The sequence below is a fragment of the Paracoccidioides brasiliensis genome (genome assembly GCF_000150735.1).
Source record: "Paracoccidioides brasiliensis Pb18 unplaced genomic scaffold supercont2.1, whole genome shotgun sequence".
In the NCBI taxonomy this organism is placed as follows: domain Eukaryota; kingdom Fungi; phylum Ascomycota; class Eurotiomycetes; order Onygenales; family Ajellomycetaceae; genus Paracoccidioides; species Paracoccidioides brasiliensis.
The window spans coordinates 1,972,551-1,989,436 of NW_011371358.1; the positions used below are offsets into that span (position 1 = coordinate 1,972,551).

Sequence of the window (16,886 nt, forward strand, 5' to 3'; positions counted from 1 at the left end):
TTCCCCCCTCCCCCTCCCCTCGTTCCATCGTTTCTGGACGCGACCAGTTCGACATGCGAAATTTTATTCAGGTATTTCCCATATCTTATACATCAGTCGTAGCACTCTTCCCTGCGGTTGCAGCACAACTTTCAGGGATGGAGGAACCGCAAAACATTAGAAAATAGCAACCACATCCCAACAGTTTCCTTGCGAAGCATGAATATACATCACCTCTTCTATATTCATTGTTTAGATCTGCTTCCGCCTTTTTCTCTGGATCACAGTCTTTATACAAGATAAGAACTGCACCGTGATTCACCAGAGGTTCCGTAGAGGAACTTCTCTCATAGAGCTAGCTCCAATGAGTTGGCAGATAAGTTCGTAGGCTGCGGTAGAGTAAAATGCATGGTAAATGGCGTCGGCCAGGCCCACGCGTAAAATGTTCCCACATCCTCTTAACCGTACCTCAAGCCCATGCGCCCAGAGAGCATCTCCATTCCCTTTGCAGGCGGAAACTGCCAATGAGACGCCACTCAGGAGGTTCAAATATCCCCCAGCTTTTATTCCTTGGATCCTCTTCAATGCATTTTAGCGGATCTTCTCGTATCAGAGTCCAAGTTTTCCCATATTCGAATTTCCAAAGGCTTCAGTTAATGAACTGATAATCTCACAAGGCAGTTCTGCTTGGTTCGCTACCAGCACTTCAACAATCTAAAAGAAATAAGCTCTCTGATAACTTCTAGAACAATGGGAGTCACTCACTGCTTGAAGAAGGTCAAAAATGTTGACCTTTTCCAGCAGTAGCTCGCCCGCATTCTCTTGAACTGTGTGAGAGAACGAAAGGAGCAGGAGGTTGTGAGATGCCCAGCATCCTCAACCGGATTTGTCGTGAAATGTGGAACGGTGCCAAATCTTGAATCCAGAGCTCGCTATTCTTCCCCTTGAGCTAGATGAGATGAGATGGCTGCCCTGCGTTTCGATGCTCTCCGTTGCGGTGTGCGGTTGCTACTAAGAGGTAGTTAGTTAATAAGCGGCGGCGGTAACTAACTAGTTAGTTAAACCTTGGTTGATCCCATCACAAAATGACAACAATCTAAGCGAGCAGAGTTATGTGAGTAAATGCCACATCATATTTTTTCCTGTTTGATGCCGCCAGTCTCGTTGCCTTGTTTTTCCTTTGAACTTCATACATTCAGCCTAAGAAATTGTCTTTTGATATTCCAGAGATCCCTAATTCCGCACATGCCCCTCTTCTCTGTCAGTAATGTTAATCTTTATCGGCTTGATACATCCCAGCTGCACCTCCATATTGAGCTTCCCGAAAGGAGAGGGCCTCTTCTTCTAAAAACTCTGGTATAGTGGAGCCAGAGAGAGTAGGGGGTGTCACCCTACGGGCAGAAATGTGCAGATTCAGGGCGAGTTATGCTAGCTACACCCGCCCCTATCCGTCCAAAACTCATTCAGTTATGCCTTTGGTGAGAATAATGCGACACAGGGGACCTCGTTCTTAGGTGTTAACAGCTTTGGCATTGCAAATCACGAAAATGCGGCATTTCCTCAGGGTGATATACCACTCAGTTCAGGCTTTGGCAGTGGAAACGGCGTCTATCCCTCAAAACACTACAGTGTGATCCAAGTTTGTGTCTTGTTGTTAAATACAAGGCAATTTTTCCACACTTAATACAATTCATATAATGTAAGTTGGCAGTTTGCAATTCACCAGCTCATTCAATCTTATCCATAATCAATGCTGCAAACTTGCCGCCATCAGGCACCTCAACAAAACAGCTGCTTAAAACATTATAGATACGGTTTGTATCTATGACTTCATCTCCAATTTTTACCATCCCAGACACATGAAGAGGTATTACAATTGTGTAAAACATTCCAATATCTGGCTTCCCTGGAAAATACACAAGTCCTCCCCTTCTACACTTTGATACAGATTTTGGTATGTAGGCTTTGGAAGATATCATCCGAAACTGAAACAATGTGAGCCAGTGGGTTGTCATTTATAAACAAACGTAACTCACCACTTTTGGGTACTCCTTAATTACAACATCTATTAGGTCGTCGCAAAGTTCAGTTGGCAGAAAGGGTGCGATTACACTGCTCTCAGGCTTTGGAAGAGTGTCAGCAACAGGCTTGCTCTCGTTCCAAGCCTTTTCTCTGGCAGCCTCAATTTCGGGGGAATAAAAGGAAAATATGACAGGTTGGTTGGCATCCATCTGGGCTTTAGTAGTTGTATAGGGGAGGGGCGGTAAATCTTTTCTGCTGCTGCTGTCTGCTTCTCTCTATTACATGGCTCTTTCTCCGAATCTACGGAGGAGATGGCAGTAGGAGTGACAATAGTTATAAGTCCTTTCAAAAAAAAAAAAAAAAAAAAGGAATTTTTTCATCCACTCTGTTTTCTCAGTCTCTTCTAAAGGGGCAAGAGTTGGGTGCCGAAATTTGTCGTGAGACCATCCTAACGAAAGACGCCCGAAGGTGTGATGGGGGCCGGCCAATAGAAGCTTACGACCACGGAACCGTACAGGAACTCTTCCAAATGAACAGGTTTTTCCGCATAATTTTTTTTTTTTTTTTTTTTTTTTTGGGGGGGGGGGGGGGGGGGCAGGGAAGAGGTAGTGTTTGGTGGAAGGTCTGTCCGGACAGGGTGTTTGTTTAATGAGGCCGCCCCTCCCGGTTGGTTGTTCGAGGTTGTGTTGGCAGACCAGCCAGATGAATGCTAGAAGCTCTTGGCTGCGGGATTCCATTCAGTGGGATTTTGAGTAAATTTACGTCACACATTTCTAGGCTTAGGGACCCAACCCTGCAGTCACCAAATAGTTAGGCAGCAATGCAGATGAGGACGTATTAAAGTTCCAGGGAGAGAGAGAAATGGATTAGCATAGAACAGGGGATTGAAAATGCAGGGCTACGGATAGTTCTCGGGATTTCCGACAGTTGTTGTGGGTTGAATGGATGAAAAGCGTGGCCTCGAACATGGCAAGTTGCATCAAAAATGGGCAACTTGGGGAGTGCTGCGTAGCTGTTGTGATTGACTCGAAGTTCCGCGGCTACTCTGCCGCCAGCCGCGCGGCGTTTCCACGTCGAGGTTTTCTCATGAGCTGGCATCTTGGCGCAGAGGAGGGAACAACCTAATTCCGGGTGGGGCTATAACTCACAAGCCAGTGACAAGACGCTTCGAGTTCAAACATCTCATCTTTTTCTATCGAGGAGGTTACGGGGTAGTTTATTACGCTTACGCTTTGGAAACACCTAGGAAACTGGTGCGCACCAACCTAGTTCGGCGGTTTGGCTATCTTTGTTTCTGACCCACCCTCATGCCCAGACACACTGGTCTGCTACGTGGCCCAGAGGGTACAATTTACGAGAAGGAGAAGGGTTTCGACGCCAATTTGAGAATTGAGATCGACCCCACAAAGATCAGGTTCATCAAAGAGCTGAAAAGATCCGAGGCGTCATCGATATTCCATGTGAACTATGATGGCAAGCCCCTTGTTCTGAAAGTTGTATGTATGTGTCTTGGACCGTCGCCGCATTCCAAGCTTACCCTGTTTCTGACGTCCAGTTCCACAACGATGAAGACGTAGGGTATGCCGATGACGGGGTTCGTGACTTGAATCGTGCTCGCTGCGAAATCCGGGCCTACTGCACTCTCAAAAAATCTGGTATATGCGATCAGGGCTATGTGCCCCAGTTCTATGGATACGCATTATCCTTGAACTTGGCTGCACATGCCCCTCATCTGGATGCCTTTCAGCGCGACACTGGCCTCCCAAGTGCTATTCTGATGGAATACCTGCCGAACCCCTTGTTAATGAACTGCATCACTTACAGCAAAGAGCGAATGGCCAAGGCAGTCAATGGCATCGAACAGATTCATTCAGCTTTGATTGAGCACAATGACCCTTATCCCAAGAATATTCTGATCGTTCCTGGTGACCCAGAAAGGGTTATGTGGATAGATTTTGATGTTGCGATAACTTATCCTGACAGCACCTACATCAGAGACAGGGAACGTGCCTGGCTTGAGATTGAAACTAGGCGCGTTGAGAGCATCGGGGTGAAGCTTGTTGGTGACTCAAAACAACTTTTCCGCTGCTTATTTTCTGACCACTAACGGATTTTACAGGCAGATGATCAGAAACAGGGTCTCCCAGCGAACACAAAGTACTACTAGGATGGCGGTTCGTCAATGCGCTCATACAGGCTTGCAAAAGGAGAGAGAGAGAGAGAGAGAGAGAGAGAGGGAGGGAGGGAGAGAGGGAGAGAGGGAGAGAGAGAGGGAGAGAGGGAGAGAGAGAGAGAGAGAGGGAGAGAGGGAGAGAGAGAGAGAGAGAGAGAGAAAGAAAGAGAGAAAGAAAGAAAGAGATAAAGGAGCTCCATAATTTCAAGCATTTCTTTTCACACCTCAACATCTCGCACAGTACACAGCCCCAGCTGTGTTCTATGAAAATTGCCATTCATTATCTGCCGCCACCAACATCCCGAGATACCAAAGCCCCAGAAGAATGGTCAAACGTCCAGGCCCTTCTGTTTCCCATGGTATTGCCTGTGCTACCAACAGGCTGCCGTCATCATCAAGTCTCTTAATAGGGACCAATTCAGCGTCAGTTAGGACAAAGCCATAACGCGTGTTGAGCTGTTTCATGTAAAAGTTGACCTGTGACAGAACCTGCAAATACTCCGTGCGGTCTGAATGCGACGATGCTTTGCCCCAGTCAGATCTCCATTTCCGTGACACCTTCAGGCATCCTGGGCAGCGGTTTGGGGACGAGCTGGGTGTACTGCCCGCCCGGAAAAAAGAGATATCGGGTCGCAACCTGTTGGTAATCTGGGATGCATCGCCTGTGTCAACTGTGATGGGAGTAAGATTCATATTGGCAAGTTGAGGTGCAGGGTTCTGCAAACCAGCTCGCAGCGCATGGCGTAATCGACCTTGAACATAGGAAGCGAAACGGACAGCGAACATCAGCTCGGTGTTTATAGGCTGTGGAGGAGAGTATGGGATTGGTTCTCTCACAACTCGCACTTGGTGAAGTAAGGTGCCGTAACGCTGGATAATACGGACGTAGATAAATTCGGACCATTGACCAACGCTGTTGATCTGCCTCCAACTATATTGGTCGTTTGTCGTGTTAGGTGTTTTGGTTGTTGAATTGGTAGGAAATCCCGGAGGCGCCTCCCCCAGATAGTCCAGGAGTCTCTGCGAGTTGTTTTCCATGATCGCTTCGGCACCCTCAGAGTATGACTTTGGAAGGCAAAACGTCTCCTGCTGTGGGAGCTCACAGTGCTTTATCGGACCAGCCGATGCTCGAAGAACTGTGCTTACCCCGCCATCTTTAACATCCTCTTTGAGTTGCCAGACTTTTCAGCACGATGCTCGAGCCCGGCGCTTTGACAACATCCATGCAGCACTCCGAGCGAATCGACATCACTGTCATCCCTGCGCTGACATGGTATCTGACCATTTCCTTTGGCCAATGGATTTAGAAATGCATGGATTGTTTTGTGATGGCCCATGCAGGAGCCTGGGTCACCCCGCGGGGCTTTCTGGACGTGTTCAATCATATTATTAACGTCATATTCCAGGCTAAACTACTGCGTACTTCAAGTTGCAATCCAGCGCATAATCTCTCAGTATCTGTTTCTTCTTCATACTGCTTGGTCCAATCACAAATGTCATCACAAAACGCCGGACAATGTCTATGTTCACATAAGACCCACTGAGGTGGACATAACTGGCCCTTTTCCTTGGCGCATTATCGGATGTTCAGAATGAATTTTCTTTGCGCCCCCTCTCATCCACCCTCGACTAAAATTTCGCGTCATACAAAGTGCATGCACTCCTAGAGGCGCAATACCCTTATTTCTTAAAGAGGTAAGATTTATTGCTTAATACAACAACCAAAAAAGATTACCTCAATATTGCTTTTTGTCAATATTCTCATAAACATTCTAGATGTCTTGAAGAGGTACATGTGTTATATCCTGCTGACAGTGGAGGAGGACAGGTATTTCGGCCAAGTTGATATAGTTAACCTGTTTGTCCGCGACTAACAGCAATACTTTTGCTGTCCTGCGTAAGAGCGGGATTTCCAACTTGCTGCAACTGGGCTGAATGAAAGTTTTCACACTTCTTGGAGAGAAAGGCTTGAAGAGTTGATTCTCAATGACTCTGCTGCTTGGGTTGTTTTTCTTTTCCCAGGCGCATTCCTCCACTCTTCTCTTATGCGCTTCCTGGGCTTTCTCAGGGGATCCTTGCGCAATTTAATACCCTTCCAATCGAAATTTACCACACAATTTGTGGCGTCCTCGATGTTCATGATAATACGCTTTGGTCTTACTTGTCGACACTTCTGGGCTATCTCCAGAACGATAAGTATGAAATACTTTGCTAAGCTAGGAGGCGTTTGGGCGGGGGCTTCTCCTAACACCAACCTGCGCATGGCTGTATAAGCAGTACATTTGCAGCAATGAAATGGGATCTAAATATTATGTCCCCGATTGGTCAATATTAAAATAGAGAAGCCCAAAAATAGAAGGAAAAAAAGAGAAGAAAAAGTAGAAAGATATAGTGACCTTTTCCCGCAAAATCCCTCCTTCAAACCCGGACCTAAGACAGGTTGCTTAAAAGAGACGGAGCCAAGGGGGTACATGATTATATGGACATATACATACATAACGATTCGTTGGCTTCTACCATTGATTTTTGGACGTTTCCCTGGATGTGCATAGCAGTAGCAATGTACTAACCCAACATCCCCCTTCCCTCCCCTAAACACCATCTACAGTGTTCTGGCCTGGGGACCCAGTTCTCCTTCCAGGACCCCTGCTGATAGCTGTCCGCTGAATGCCTGCAGCCACTGTTGGTAATTTGCCTCAGTGGTATCCACGTTTTCTAGGCTTAGACCTACACGTTGACCGAGTACGGTCCTTCAGCTTGGTGGAATACCGCACCTGGAGAGTCGGCTTGGATATGTCCAGGGGCGCTTGGCGATCTCATCCCATGGCACACCGCCCTGCTTGAGTTTCTTCAGCAGCGCGTTACCCTCCGAAGGGCACACGTATACAGGTTGCGATGGGGACTGGACGAACCGTTTGCCTTTGCCGATAGGGGCCGAACAGCCTTTTCGTGATAGAATGTCATAGTGTAACACACCCTGGACCTGCTCAGGTAGCTTGAAAGAAAGCCGGAGACTGGTATATCATCACTTGAGCGGCTCGTCACCGTATTATCTTGTGGGACAGCTGGTACACCGTGGGAATCACCGGTCAGATTTTGCAGTACTTCATCGGATCCCGTGGCTTCCTGTCATTTATCACCATAGTCGAAGAAGGATTTCTGTGCAAGCTGTGGAAGATACAGTGGACATGGAGGAGGACTGTGCTGAGAGTTTCCGCCGCTTCCGCAACTGCCTAGTGACATGATCATCGTCGTCGCTGCAGTCGCTGGAGTTATTTAAGTCTCTGTCACCGCCGGGATCATTGTTATCGCCTCGCCTCTCAGACTCTTGAAAGGCGTCCAGTGTGGAGGGGATCTCAACTCGAACACCCATGTGTCGCACGCGTTGCCGCCTCGTCAGTCGGTGCTCTCCTTCGTCATACTTTCCAGGATTGCCGGACGTCGTGTCGCACGCAAACCCTCCGCGGCCGCCCAAGGCACCCGTGCGCGCAGCAGGTCCAATAACCTAGGATTTGTATCGTTCAGTGTATCCTCTCCATTGCTCTCCGAATCCACGAGGATCGGTTGTTCTGTTGGAAGCTGTCAGCAGCTGAGCTGCAGAGACAAGGGAAGGAAGACGCTCGACCGACTTACCCCGGCTGCCACCAACCCAGGAGGTTGACATGGGTTCTCGGTTTGGACTCCTCTATCGTGGAATTGCTATCGGAGAGAGGAGAGGCGGTATGCTAAGATGGCGATCGATGAGCACTCTGGGAGGGATTCTCGCTCGAGACTTCCCCACAGAGTTTGGGGTCTGCGGCGGTTGAGCCTTTGAGAAAGGTTGCACCCAGAAGATTCTCTCTCGCCGAACGAACGGTACCTACCTTGGATCGCGCTGGCAACCCTTGCGCTAGGCGGCTCATCTTCAATGAATCTGATATATTAAGAATGAATCACTGCCCCTCTGAACAGTGGGTCGGATAGCTAGCTTTATATGGTTCTCATCAGCCTTCCCTTCTTCATGAATACACTCAGATACCACTCTATCTGATCAAGGAAGTGGCAATGTCTTTCATAGAGATGATTATCCCATCATTCATATGATAGTCATGTCATTTCACACAAAGCAAGATAATCATCTCTTACAAAGGAAAGATGGTCACCTCATCATCAGAGAGTAATATGAATATTCTTATCGGAGTAGTGGCAGTTCGTGCTGTAGAGAGATAGTTTTCTAAGACATAGAAGATAGCAGTGCCAAGGAGATATCTTTAACTAGATCTTGTGATCATGATAGTTAAACTATAAAGCAATTTCAATTTTATCTATCTAGAAACTGTTATAAGAAGAGTAGTTGAAATTTTCTTTTTTATATTTTTGATGTATTATTTATTACTAAAAGAATTTTGAGTAATTGAAAGATATAGAAGTTTTAAATCTAGTTATTAATTAGAAATTTTTTTATAAATATTAATTTTTTATATTATAAATTAATCAAGTTTTTTTTTTTACTTTAAATATAGATTAAAAAAGTATTATATTTTATTATTAACTTTTAAATAATTAAAATAAATAAATTAATATTAAAGAGAAGAATAGACAAAATATAGTTTTAATCAAAATAGATGTTTCTTTAATAAACTTTTTATTATATTATTTTAGTTTATTAAACTAATAAAATTTAAAATAAAAAAAGTTATTTATATATAAAAAAATTATTTTCTGTATTTATATTAAAAAATTTAAAATAAAAATTATAATATAAATATATATATAAGTTATATAACTAATATTATAAAAATAATAAAAATAATTCAAGCAATATTAAGTAAACCTATAATAAAATAAAAAAATCAATATAAAATTTAAAGTATGTTTAAAAGTAAAATTTATAAAATAGATATAAATATAAATACAAATTTAGATACAACTATAAAAAATAGCTTTAAAAAATTATATTAAAATTAAAAACTATTTTAAAACTCTATAAAATCTATTTGAAATGATAATTAGATTTTTACATAGCTGTTTTAGAAGAATTAAATTCTCTAAGTTTTTTTACATACAAATTTATTTTAATAGTTAACTAGTTATTTCAATTAGCTTATTAAGCAATTATTATAGAAGCTAATTATATATAATTATATAAATTATTATGTAATTTCAATATTCAATAGTTATATAATTATCAAGGTATTGTTGAGATCTCATTGAAAATATATGAATGCAAGATTTTGGTCATTAGATGGTCAAGAGGTCATTTGAGAATGGATTATTACATTACATTATAGATTTCCACCTTGGGCCGCTTCTTCAGTTCCATAAAAAGCTACTTTAATTTCGCTTTTAACTTTATTTTTGGTAAATAACAGAAACTTTCAATTGTTTCAAATTTAATGTCAAAGTTTCAAATATGATTGCATATTCAGATCTGCTCAACCCTTATCATTTGTAAAACCTACCATCTACCGGACAACTGATACCATTTGTGCATGTCAAAACCTTGTCAGTGAGAAGATTTCTTCTCCTCTTGCTCTACAGGCCTGAGGCAAAGCCCATATTGGAGCTGAACAAAAATGGAAAACTGAAATTGATCGTGAGACATTCATGATTTGAGTTTCCAAAATATGCTCATGCCGGCGTTGCCATTTCCATTCTCTCTACCTGTTGTTTCCTGACGTGAATCTTCGCACCTCCTAATCTATTCTTGGAAATAATGTCGCAATTTCTTTTCTTTTCTTGTTGTTTTTGGATGGGGGGCCTTCTGGTGGTATTTGGCATCCCAAGTCGCACGTGAGAATACATGTAATTCAATGATGCAAAATTGCAGACTTGCAATTTCAGTAAATAGATGGGCCTCTCCTGTTGAAGAGGATATACAGCAAACTGAAATCGGACTTGAAGAAACCCTTATCTCGATTATCTTGTTGTTTCAATTGCGGACGTGGTTCTGGTTTCTTATAAAATCGCCCACTATGGGCGACGGGTTACAATGGCAATGGCGATGAGGAAGATGATATTGTGCTTCGTCAAATATCAGCGTAGAACCGTAAGGTGCCTTTGTCGCGAAAGGGGCGTTTGACAGAATCCACATTTTGCCCATCATCCACCACCAATTGCTCTGGATAAGGGGGTGAGTGATAAAGGGGAGAATGAAGAGGCCCTTGCTCAAACCTCACCCTCCTCACTACCACAATCATCAGGTTCAGCACTATTGTTTCCGCTTCCCCGTGACACAGTGGTATTCGTCGTAGTATTCGCATTCACTGCCTCGCCTTTCTCTTGTTGATCCTGTCCTGACTCCTTACGTGTGTCAGCCAAGGGGGCTGGAGGAGGCGGCAGTACGGTTGCTGGTGGTGCTCCGGAGAAAGATGGCGCGGATAGAGATGCAGAGATGGCTACAGAACCTGATGCCTCTGACGACTGCCTTCTGGAACGGTTAAAGTCGCGGTCATAATCGCGCCCTTTGTCTTTATCTTTTTCTCTATCCTTGTCAATCCCTCTCTCCCTATATCTATCCCTCTCCTGACTCCTATCGATATCACTGTCCAGATATCTATCTCTGTCTCTTTCTCTGTCTCCATCCCTATCTCTTGACGGTGGATGGCAGTGATAGTTCCCTCTAGGTTCGTGAGATCGGTCATTGTCCCGTGGCAAACCTTGCTGGATGATGGCATCAATGCGTTGCTGTAATTCATCAACGCTAGAAGAATTAGATGGCGGAGGGGGAGGAGGAGGAGGTGGTGGTGGTGGTGGATGGAACATTGATGGCCCCGATGACGGCGGCAGGCCTCTTGGGGGTGGTGGTATATTAGGTGGTGGTGGATTGCTCGCATAACTTGCACGACGAGGGGGTGGGGAATGTTGGTGAGGAAGAGGGGGTACGGTAACGGGTGGGGGTGGCGGAAGTGGGTGTTCTTGTCGTGGTACGTTGGCAGGAATTCGAGCTGCCTGGGGGATTCTACTTTTGGGAGGAGAGACATTGCTGGGATGTCCATTAATCTCTGAAGGTATCTGGCTGGAGGGATCATTGGTGGCAGTTCGCGAAGATTTCTTTGAGGCGATATTCAGGTTTGAAGCAGCCTGAGCGAATGAAGTTTGTGATGATAGAGGAGGTTGTGTCTGGCTGAAAGGAGCTGTATCGGTATCAACTTCACTCCCTTCACGACGTTGGCGCTTCGGAGAAGGTTGAGGATCCTGTGTCCCCGACGTTGTTCCGTTTGCAGGAAGGCTGATTGGATATTGGCTAAATGAGTCAGAATGGCCATCCCTTTCCCGTTTGCGCCCGTTAATCTCACCAGGAGACATGCTGTTGGCGCTAATATCCATGCTGCTCTCACTTTTCGGCTGATGGGATGTTCTTGTCTGGTCGGTTGCTCCATCGTCCCCAGTCGAGAGGTGAGCATATTGCTGTCCAGGCACCGGAACGGAAACAAATTCATAAATATCTGCCATACGGTTGCATGCCCTTCTCATCTCATTGAGATCAACGTCCAATTGCTCCCACCAAGGTCTATTAAGGGCGTCGTCTTCGAATGTAACTTCGCAGTGTCTTGCTGCCGCGTAGAGCGCTGCAGCAGCGATTGTACGCGCGGGAAATTGAACGCATAGTACGGTATACGTAGAATCATTCAAGAAAGCCCATGCAGAATTCCTTAGCCGCTTGTTCCCTTGCACCTTGAAATAGCAAATGAACTCGTAGAGGAGACGATAAGGTTGCTCAAGTTGGAGATCAAAGCACAACGCTTCAAGCAGCAGATCTTCATTGTGTAAAATAGTATCGCGCCATCTCCAAAATTCCTTCGACTGTTCATCCACGACCATACTTGGTTTCTTCTGCGCGACGCGGCAACAAGCTACGATCAGCTCTTTCATCTTGCGGCAGTTCTCTTCGACTTTGGTCGCGAGGAATAGAGAGGTAGCAGCGACGGAGTAGGGATGCATTCCTGGCCGTTGAGGAAGATCCTTCATGCTATATCGCATGAAAAAGCGGTGGAGATAGACGCTCGCGGTGCAGAGTGTGAGCTGCGGAAGATTCAAAAGGATCCCGACCTGGGTGATGAAATTGACCCCTTTACTCCGGCTTGTGTGTTCAGCTTCCATAGTCATCCCGTCGAGAATGGAGGGTGTTCGGTGAAGTTCTGAATCGGTGAATATCCACTGCGACTGAGTCGCGACAAGGATCGGGTTGGAAGGCGAGGGTACTGGCGGAAGGGACATGCGCTTCGAAGACGACGTGGCCGACATGTTTGATAACCAAAGAAACAGAGCTCAACAGAAATGGGAGCAGGACAAGACGTCGTGATATACCTAGCAATAGATATTGCGCAACTTCGCAAGGTAAGACAGCTAGCTCACCTCACTGACCAACTGCAGGTGTTGTCTAAGGGTTACAAGAAGGGTTAAATGGTGTGAAGTCATTTCACGCTCCCTCAACACACAAGTCCCCTGAAGAGGACATGAACCGGAGAGGTCATGAGGGATAATTGCAGAACGTAAAAGTTCTCGGTCAGGTGTCGTAGTTGTGAATTCAAGGAGATATGGAGCTCTGCGAGAGTGTTTGGCGTGATAAGTTGGTGTCGAGACGCGGAAGATGAAGGTTGAAAGCTAGGAATTGGATGAAGGATAATTACGGTTCGGATCAACGTTGCTCCGCTGCAAGTTGGGTGCTGGTGAAATTGAATGCATTATTTTCAAATGAATAAGAATTAAATATCGTTTCTATTCTTTTATTAAAATCGTAAATTGTAATCATTTTGTTTGTCGTATCATACAAATAAATGGAAGGAGGGAGAATGTGGTATAATTAACCCTAGTCAGATCAAACGAATGCCCTGCCTCCATTGCCCCCCTGAAAACGAAGAAAGATAACAGCAAGGTAGTGTCAATTCTAGCTCAGGAGAGCTTGACGATTCTCATAAGCATGTGTCCCTCATATCGTATACTTACTCTTCTTCACTTACTTCGCTTTCATCCTCGCTAACAATGTGGTGTTGCATCTGCTGTTGCAGCAGCAGCTGCTGCTGAGCCCTCTCCTGTTCTTCTTCTCTTGCACTCTCTTCAAAAGCAGCTTCCATCTCAGCAGCCAAATCATCATCATCTATAACGTCATCCTGCCTGGTTTCTCCTCTTTCTCTTTCTCTTTCTTGTTCTTCCTCATCGTCTTCCTCCTCTTCGTCATCTTCATGTCCGTGGTACGAGGCGCCAGCTGGAGACGGCAATCTCAAATCTTCTATCTCCCCATCATCATCACTATCGTAGTCTGCCTCATTGGCAGAGGTATTGTTCGACGAGAAATGACGAGGATTTATTTTGAAGACCGGTCGTGCGGGGGGCGGAGAACCCATATCAATAATCAGGTCGCCGTCAACAATTATATTTGCTCCGGGTGATGCAGCAGGCTGTGATGCCGTATTATCGACCACATTTTGTGTAGTAGTTTCTTCTTCTTCTCCGTCTGACGCTCCATCTGACGCTGAATCAGGGACCAAGCCCACTTCCTCAACAAGAGGAGCGGATTGAGGTTTGGGTATAGTCGCCATTTTGGGATTAGTTATTGACTTCGGCAGGCGTTTCAGCGGTCGGAGAGGGTTTGTCTGAGGTTTGGCTTTTGCAGCAGGCTTCGGCCTGGGTTTCCCGCTGGACAATGGTGGTGGCTGTGGTGGTGCCAATCGAGAAGCTGGTTGACTCGCGGTAACTTGATGTGGATCAGGTGTAATGGATTCAGGTATATCGTCGTCGGCTTTAGATTTTGGAAGAAAGTGTCGAAAATCATACGGATTGCTGTCATCCGGAGCACCTTCCGCATCATCTTCACCCGGTTTTTCCAGAAGTTGATCATCGCCGGATACCTGATCCTCTCCAGAGAGAACATTAAGCTGCGGATATTGCTCTGTAACTTGTTGGGTAGATTTCCCAGGGGCAGATCGAAGGTTGAAATTCAGCCTGGTCATGACAAGTTCAAGAATAAACGCTTTTCGCTTTGGGTCAAACACCAAGACCAAATTGCCAGTCTCTGACACGGAAAGTGGGGAAGTGGGATCAACGCTGCCTTGGTATGTGTGTACAATGTTCTGGTCTGCATTGGGGCCTTTGTCCTGCAGTGTGAGCTTGTAAAGATGCCGAGAAGAGTCCGTTGCAGTGATTGTTGCACGCTGCTGTCGAGAAGCTGACTTGCTCTTATGGTTGTATGTGATGCTGATAAATCCATTGCCGCTAGCTTCTTCCCTTCGAGCCAACTTGTCTCCCAAGAGAATGGGATATTCTGCTTGCTTCGTGGGGTCAACCAAGCCACCATTTGGTAGAGGCGCAGCGGACGAGGCTAAAGTAGCCATTGGTAGATGTTAACGACCGAATAGCCAAGAAAATGTACGCGACAAGTTAACATATGCGAGGCTGAAGGGTGGAATCCTATAGCGAAATGGGGTCTGTCAGAGGCGTTGGAAGGTCTACGAGTATGCCAGTTGAGGCGGATAGTTGGTGGAGGGGCTCATGAACGGAGAATTCCAAGGTTGGGAGATCGTTGTGGCAGATGCAAGGAACGGACCTGGTGCTAGAGGAGAACAGCTGAGAAGCCGGGCAAATTGACATCCAAGCAAATGAGAATATCGATGTTTCACAACAACGAAGAGTTAGAGCGGGATAGATAGAGACGAGATAAAGGTAAAGAGAGAAAGAAATCACATCCAGGGTGAGATGAAGAAATTGAATGAAACAATAGCAGTCCCTTCGTCTTCTTCATCTTCTTGGAGCAACAACAGCGGATGACAAAGCACCCACGCTAGGCTGTTAAGGGCAGCTCTGTTCTTGGCTTTTTCCAACCGCCTTCGGTTAGCCGTATCTGGTTAGTGGGCTTCTTTAGCTGGAGCCTCCATTCATTAGTTAGGTAATAAACTATGTAGTTATAGATAGACTTGTAGATAGATATTTGAAGATAATAGAAGGAGAGTGTGGATTGAAAGGGTAGAGTACAGTTGGGCTATTGATGATGTTTGGTTAGCTCTATGTGCTTCCATAATTTGCTGTTATGATTGCTCTGGTATTATCTAGCTTCGTCGAGGGCAATGTAACCAACAAGATGGCGGGGGAATACAGCTTCGTCTAAGGCGCAGCATCTCTCACGACGTTCTCCATAAATTTAATACCGGGAAACTCGAAATGCACTTTGTGTACTGGATCAGATTAAGGAGATATTGTCTTCAGTCCGTTGTCGGTTCCACCCGCTGTCATGCGATCCAGGCGTTCTGCTAATACACGGTGCTTCATCATAACTCCTTCCCACTCAGGGACAACGTTGCCCTTTGCAACATCATCTTCTTCCTCTTCGTCATCCTCTTCACCCAGGAGTGATAAGAACATGCTGAAATTCCCCCCCAATCGACCCAAACTACCGGCGCAATACAGAACCTGTGAAAGCAAACATTCTCGCGAGCTTTTGTCTTTGACATTTGGTAGATAGGCTTTCAGTGTTTCTGTCAGCAGTTGCGCGATATGCATGGGGAAGGTTGCCAATGCAGGGGGTAGACGAGGAAGGGGATCATCCTGCGTTTTCTGCGTTTTCGGTGTCGGTTTCGTCTGGAGGCTCAGGGAGCGTAGATCCAAACCGGGCACACTTGCAGGGGCCAGGTCAGATTCAGGTGGTGTAGGTGTGAATATATTCTTGTACATAGCAACTATTGCAAAACTTTGCTCTCGGTAGATTTCGATGTATCTTTTCAAAAATCGCTCGGTTTGCTGGCCTCCAGACCAGGCATTGTGGTTTGTAGATTCGGCTGTTTGCTCTGTATTGTTCTGCAGCCTCCTCTGTGTTTCTTGGTCTGCAAGCTCTCTCAGGGGTTCAAGGGCTTCAAGCATCGATATTAGATTTGCTAGACGACAAACCAGAAACAATGCGCCAAAGGTTCCCTCACTGTTCATGGAAGGGGTTCCTCCTTTACTGGGACACTCTAGCTCCGGAGCGACACGGCGAAGCCAACCCACAGTTCTCATTGCTGCAGCAAGTCTTATGTTCTGAACTCGAAGTCCAGCTATAAGGTTACTGGTCATCTCCTTCATCGCCTCTTCCGCTTGCCGCGCAATGTCCTTAACCAATGTCGAATCGGGATAAAGAGTCTGTAGTCGCTTTATGTGCGCAAAGAGATCCAGAGCAGAAGAGTAATTCATGCTAGGCCCTCCAGGGGCCCTAGCATTAACGGACGAGGAAGACACAGCCGTAGAAAGCAGAGTAGGCAACTCCAAGATATCGGAGAGTCGGTCCACATTCCTAAGCAACTGCATCGCCTTCTTCCTTCCATGTAGCATCGGGTTCTCTACATTCTTATTGTAGACGGAGGAGAAATGCACGACCTCATCATCCAATTTTGGAATCTCATCTTGGAGCCGTCGTGCCTCAGCAGCTAACCGCGGTATCAAAAAGCGAAGAGAGGAGAGATTATCAGCCGCCGTAATAAGGGACTTATGAGAGCGATTGGAGAGGGCTTGGAGCGAAACGAGGACGGAGTGAGAAGTCTGGGATAGAGACTGGGGTTCCGTCGATGTCAATGCGGACAGCGATAGTGTTGACAGGAATTTAAGGTACTGTGACGACACTGTGTCTGGGGTTGGGGTTGGGGTCGGCGGCCATGAGGATACGTCAGCGGAATCAATGTACGGCGCCAGGAGTTCGAATAATGGGTCTGCCATGATTGGGGCGTTTGCCTCAAATCCCAGCTTTCATGGCTATTTTATCAACAGA

The 16,886-nt window shown here is 45.7% G+C and overlaps 7 protein-coding genes across 7 annotated transcripts; 1 reads left to right on the plus strand and 6 right to left on the minus strand.

The window, feature by feature from the left end:
* Positions 1-3,308: 3,308 nt before the first annotated feature.
* Positions 3,309-4,168, plus strand: PADG_00585 (uncharacterized protein; the record flags this gene model as incomplete). The annotated part of the gene is made up of 3 exons (XM_010757592.1): positions 3,309-3,497; positions 3,557-4,060; positions 4,121-4,168. The coding sequence occupies 3 exons, from the start codon at positions 3,309-3,311 to the stop codon at positions 4,166-4,168; spliced, it is 741 nt and encodes a 246-aa protein (XP_010755894.1).
* A 267-nt stretch (positions 4,169-4,435) lies between these two features.
* On the minus strand, positions 4,436-5,212 carry PADG_11123 (uncharacterized protein; the record flags this gene model as incomplete). Its single annotated transcript, XM_010758420.1, has 1 exon — positions 4,436-5,212. The coding sequence occupies one exon, from the start codon at positions 5,210-5,212 to the stop codon at positions 4,436-4,438; it is 777 nt and encodes a 258-aa protein (XP_010756722.1).
* Positions 5,213-6,765: 1,553 nt separating this feature from the next.
* Positions 6,766-7,547, minus strand: PADG_11124 (uncharacterized protein; the record flags this gene model as incomplete). Its single annotated transcript, XM_010758421.1, has 4 exons — positions 6,766-6,854; positions 6,944-7,076; positions 7,151-7,300; positions 7,356-7,547. 4 exons carry the CDS (start codon positions 7,545-7,547, stop codon positions 6,766-6,768), a joined length of 564 nt encoding a protein of 187 aa, XP_010756723.1.
* A 23-nt stretch (positions 7,548-7,570) lies between these two features.
* On the minus strand, positions 7,571-8,076 carry PADG_00587 (uncharacterized protein; the record flags this gene model as incomplete). The annotated part of the gene is made up of 3 exons (XM_010758111.1): positions 7,571-7,743; positions 7,824-7,899; positions 8,038-8,076. 3 exons carry the CDS (start codon positions 8,074-8,076, stop codon positions 7,571-7,573), a joined length of 288 nt encoding a protein of 95 aa, XP_010756413.1.
* A 2,106-nt stretch (positions 8,077-10,182) lies between these two features.
* Positions 10,183-12,400, minus strand: PADG_00588 (uncharacterized protein; the record flags this gene model as incomplete). Its single annotated transcript, XM_010757593.1, has 2 exons — positions 10,183-10,274; positions 10,333-12,400. The coding sequence occupies 2 exons, from the start codon at positions 12,398-12,400 to the stop codon at positions 10,183-10,185; spliced, it is 2,160 nt and encodes a 719-aa protein (XP_010755895.1).
* Positions 12,401-13,098: 698 nt separating this feature from the next.
* PADG_00589 (uncharacterized protein) lies at positions 13,099-14,487 on the minus strand (the record flags this gene model as incomplete). The annotated part of the gene is made up of 1 exon (XM_010758112.1): positions 13,099-14,487. The coding sequence occupies one exon, from the start codon at positions 14,485-14,487 to the stop codon at positions 13,099-13,101; it is 1,389 nt and encodes a 462-aa protein (XP_010756414.1).
* An 847-nt stretch (positions 14,488-15,334) lies between these two features.
* PADG_00590 (uncharacterized protein) lies at positions 15,335-16,834 on the minus strand (the record flags this gene model as incomplete). Its single annotated transcript, XM_010758113.1, has 1 exon — positions 15,335-16,834. One exon carries the CDS (start codon positions 16,832-16,834, stop codon positions 15,335-15,337), a length of 1,500 nt encoding a protein of 499 aa, XP_010756415.1.
* Between the last annotated feature and the right edge of the window lie 52 nt (positions 16,835-16,886).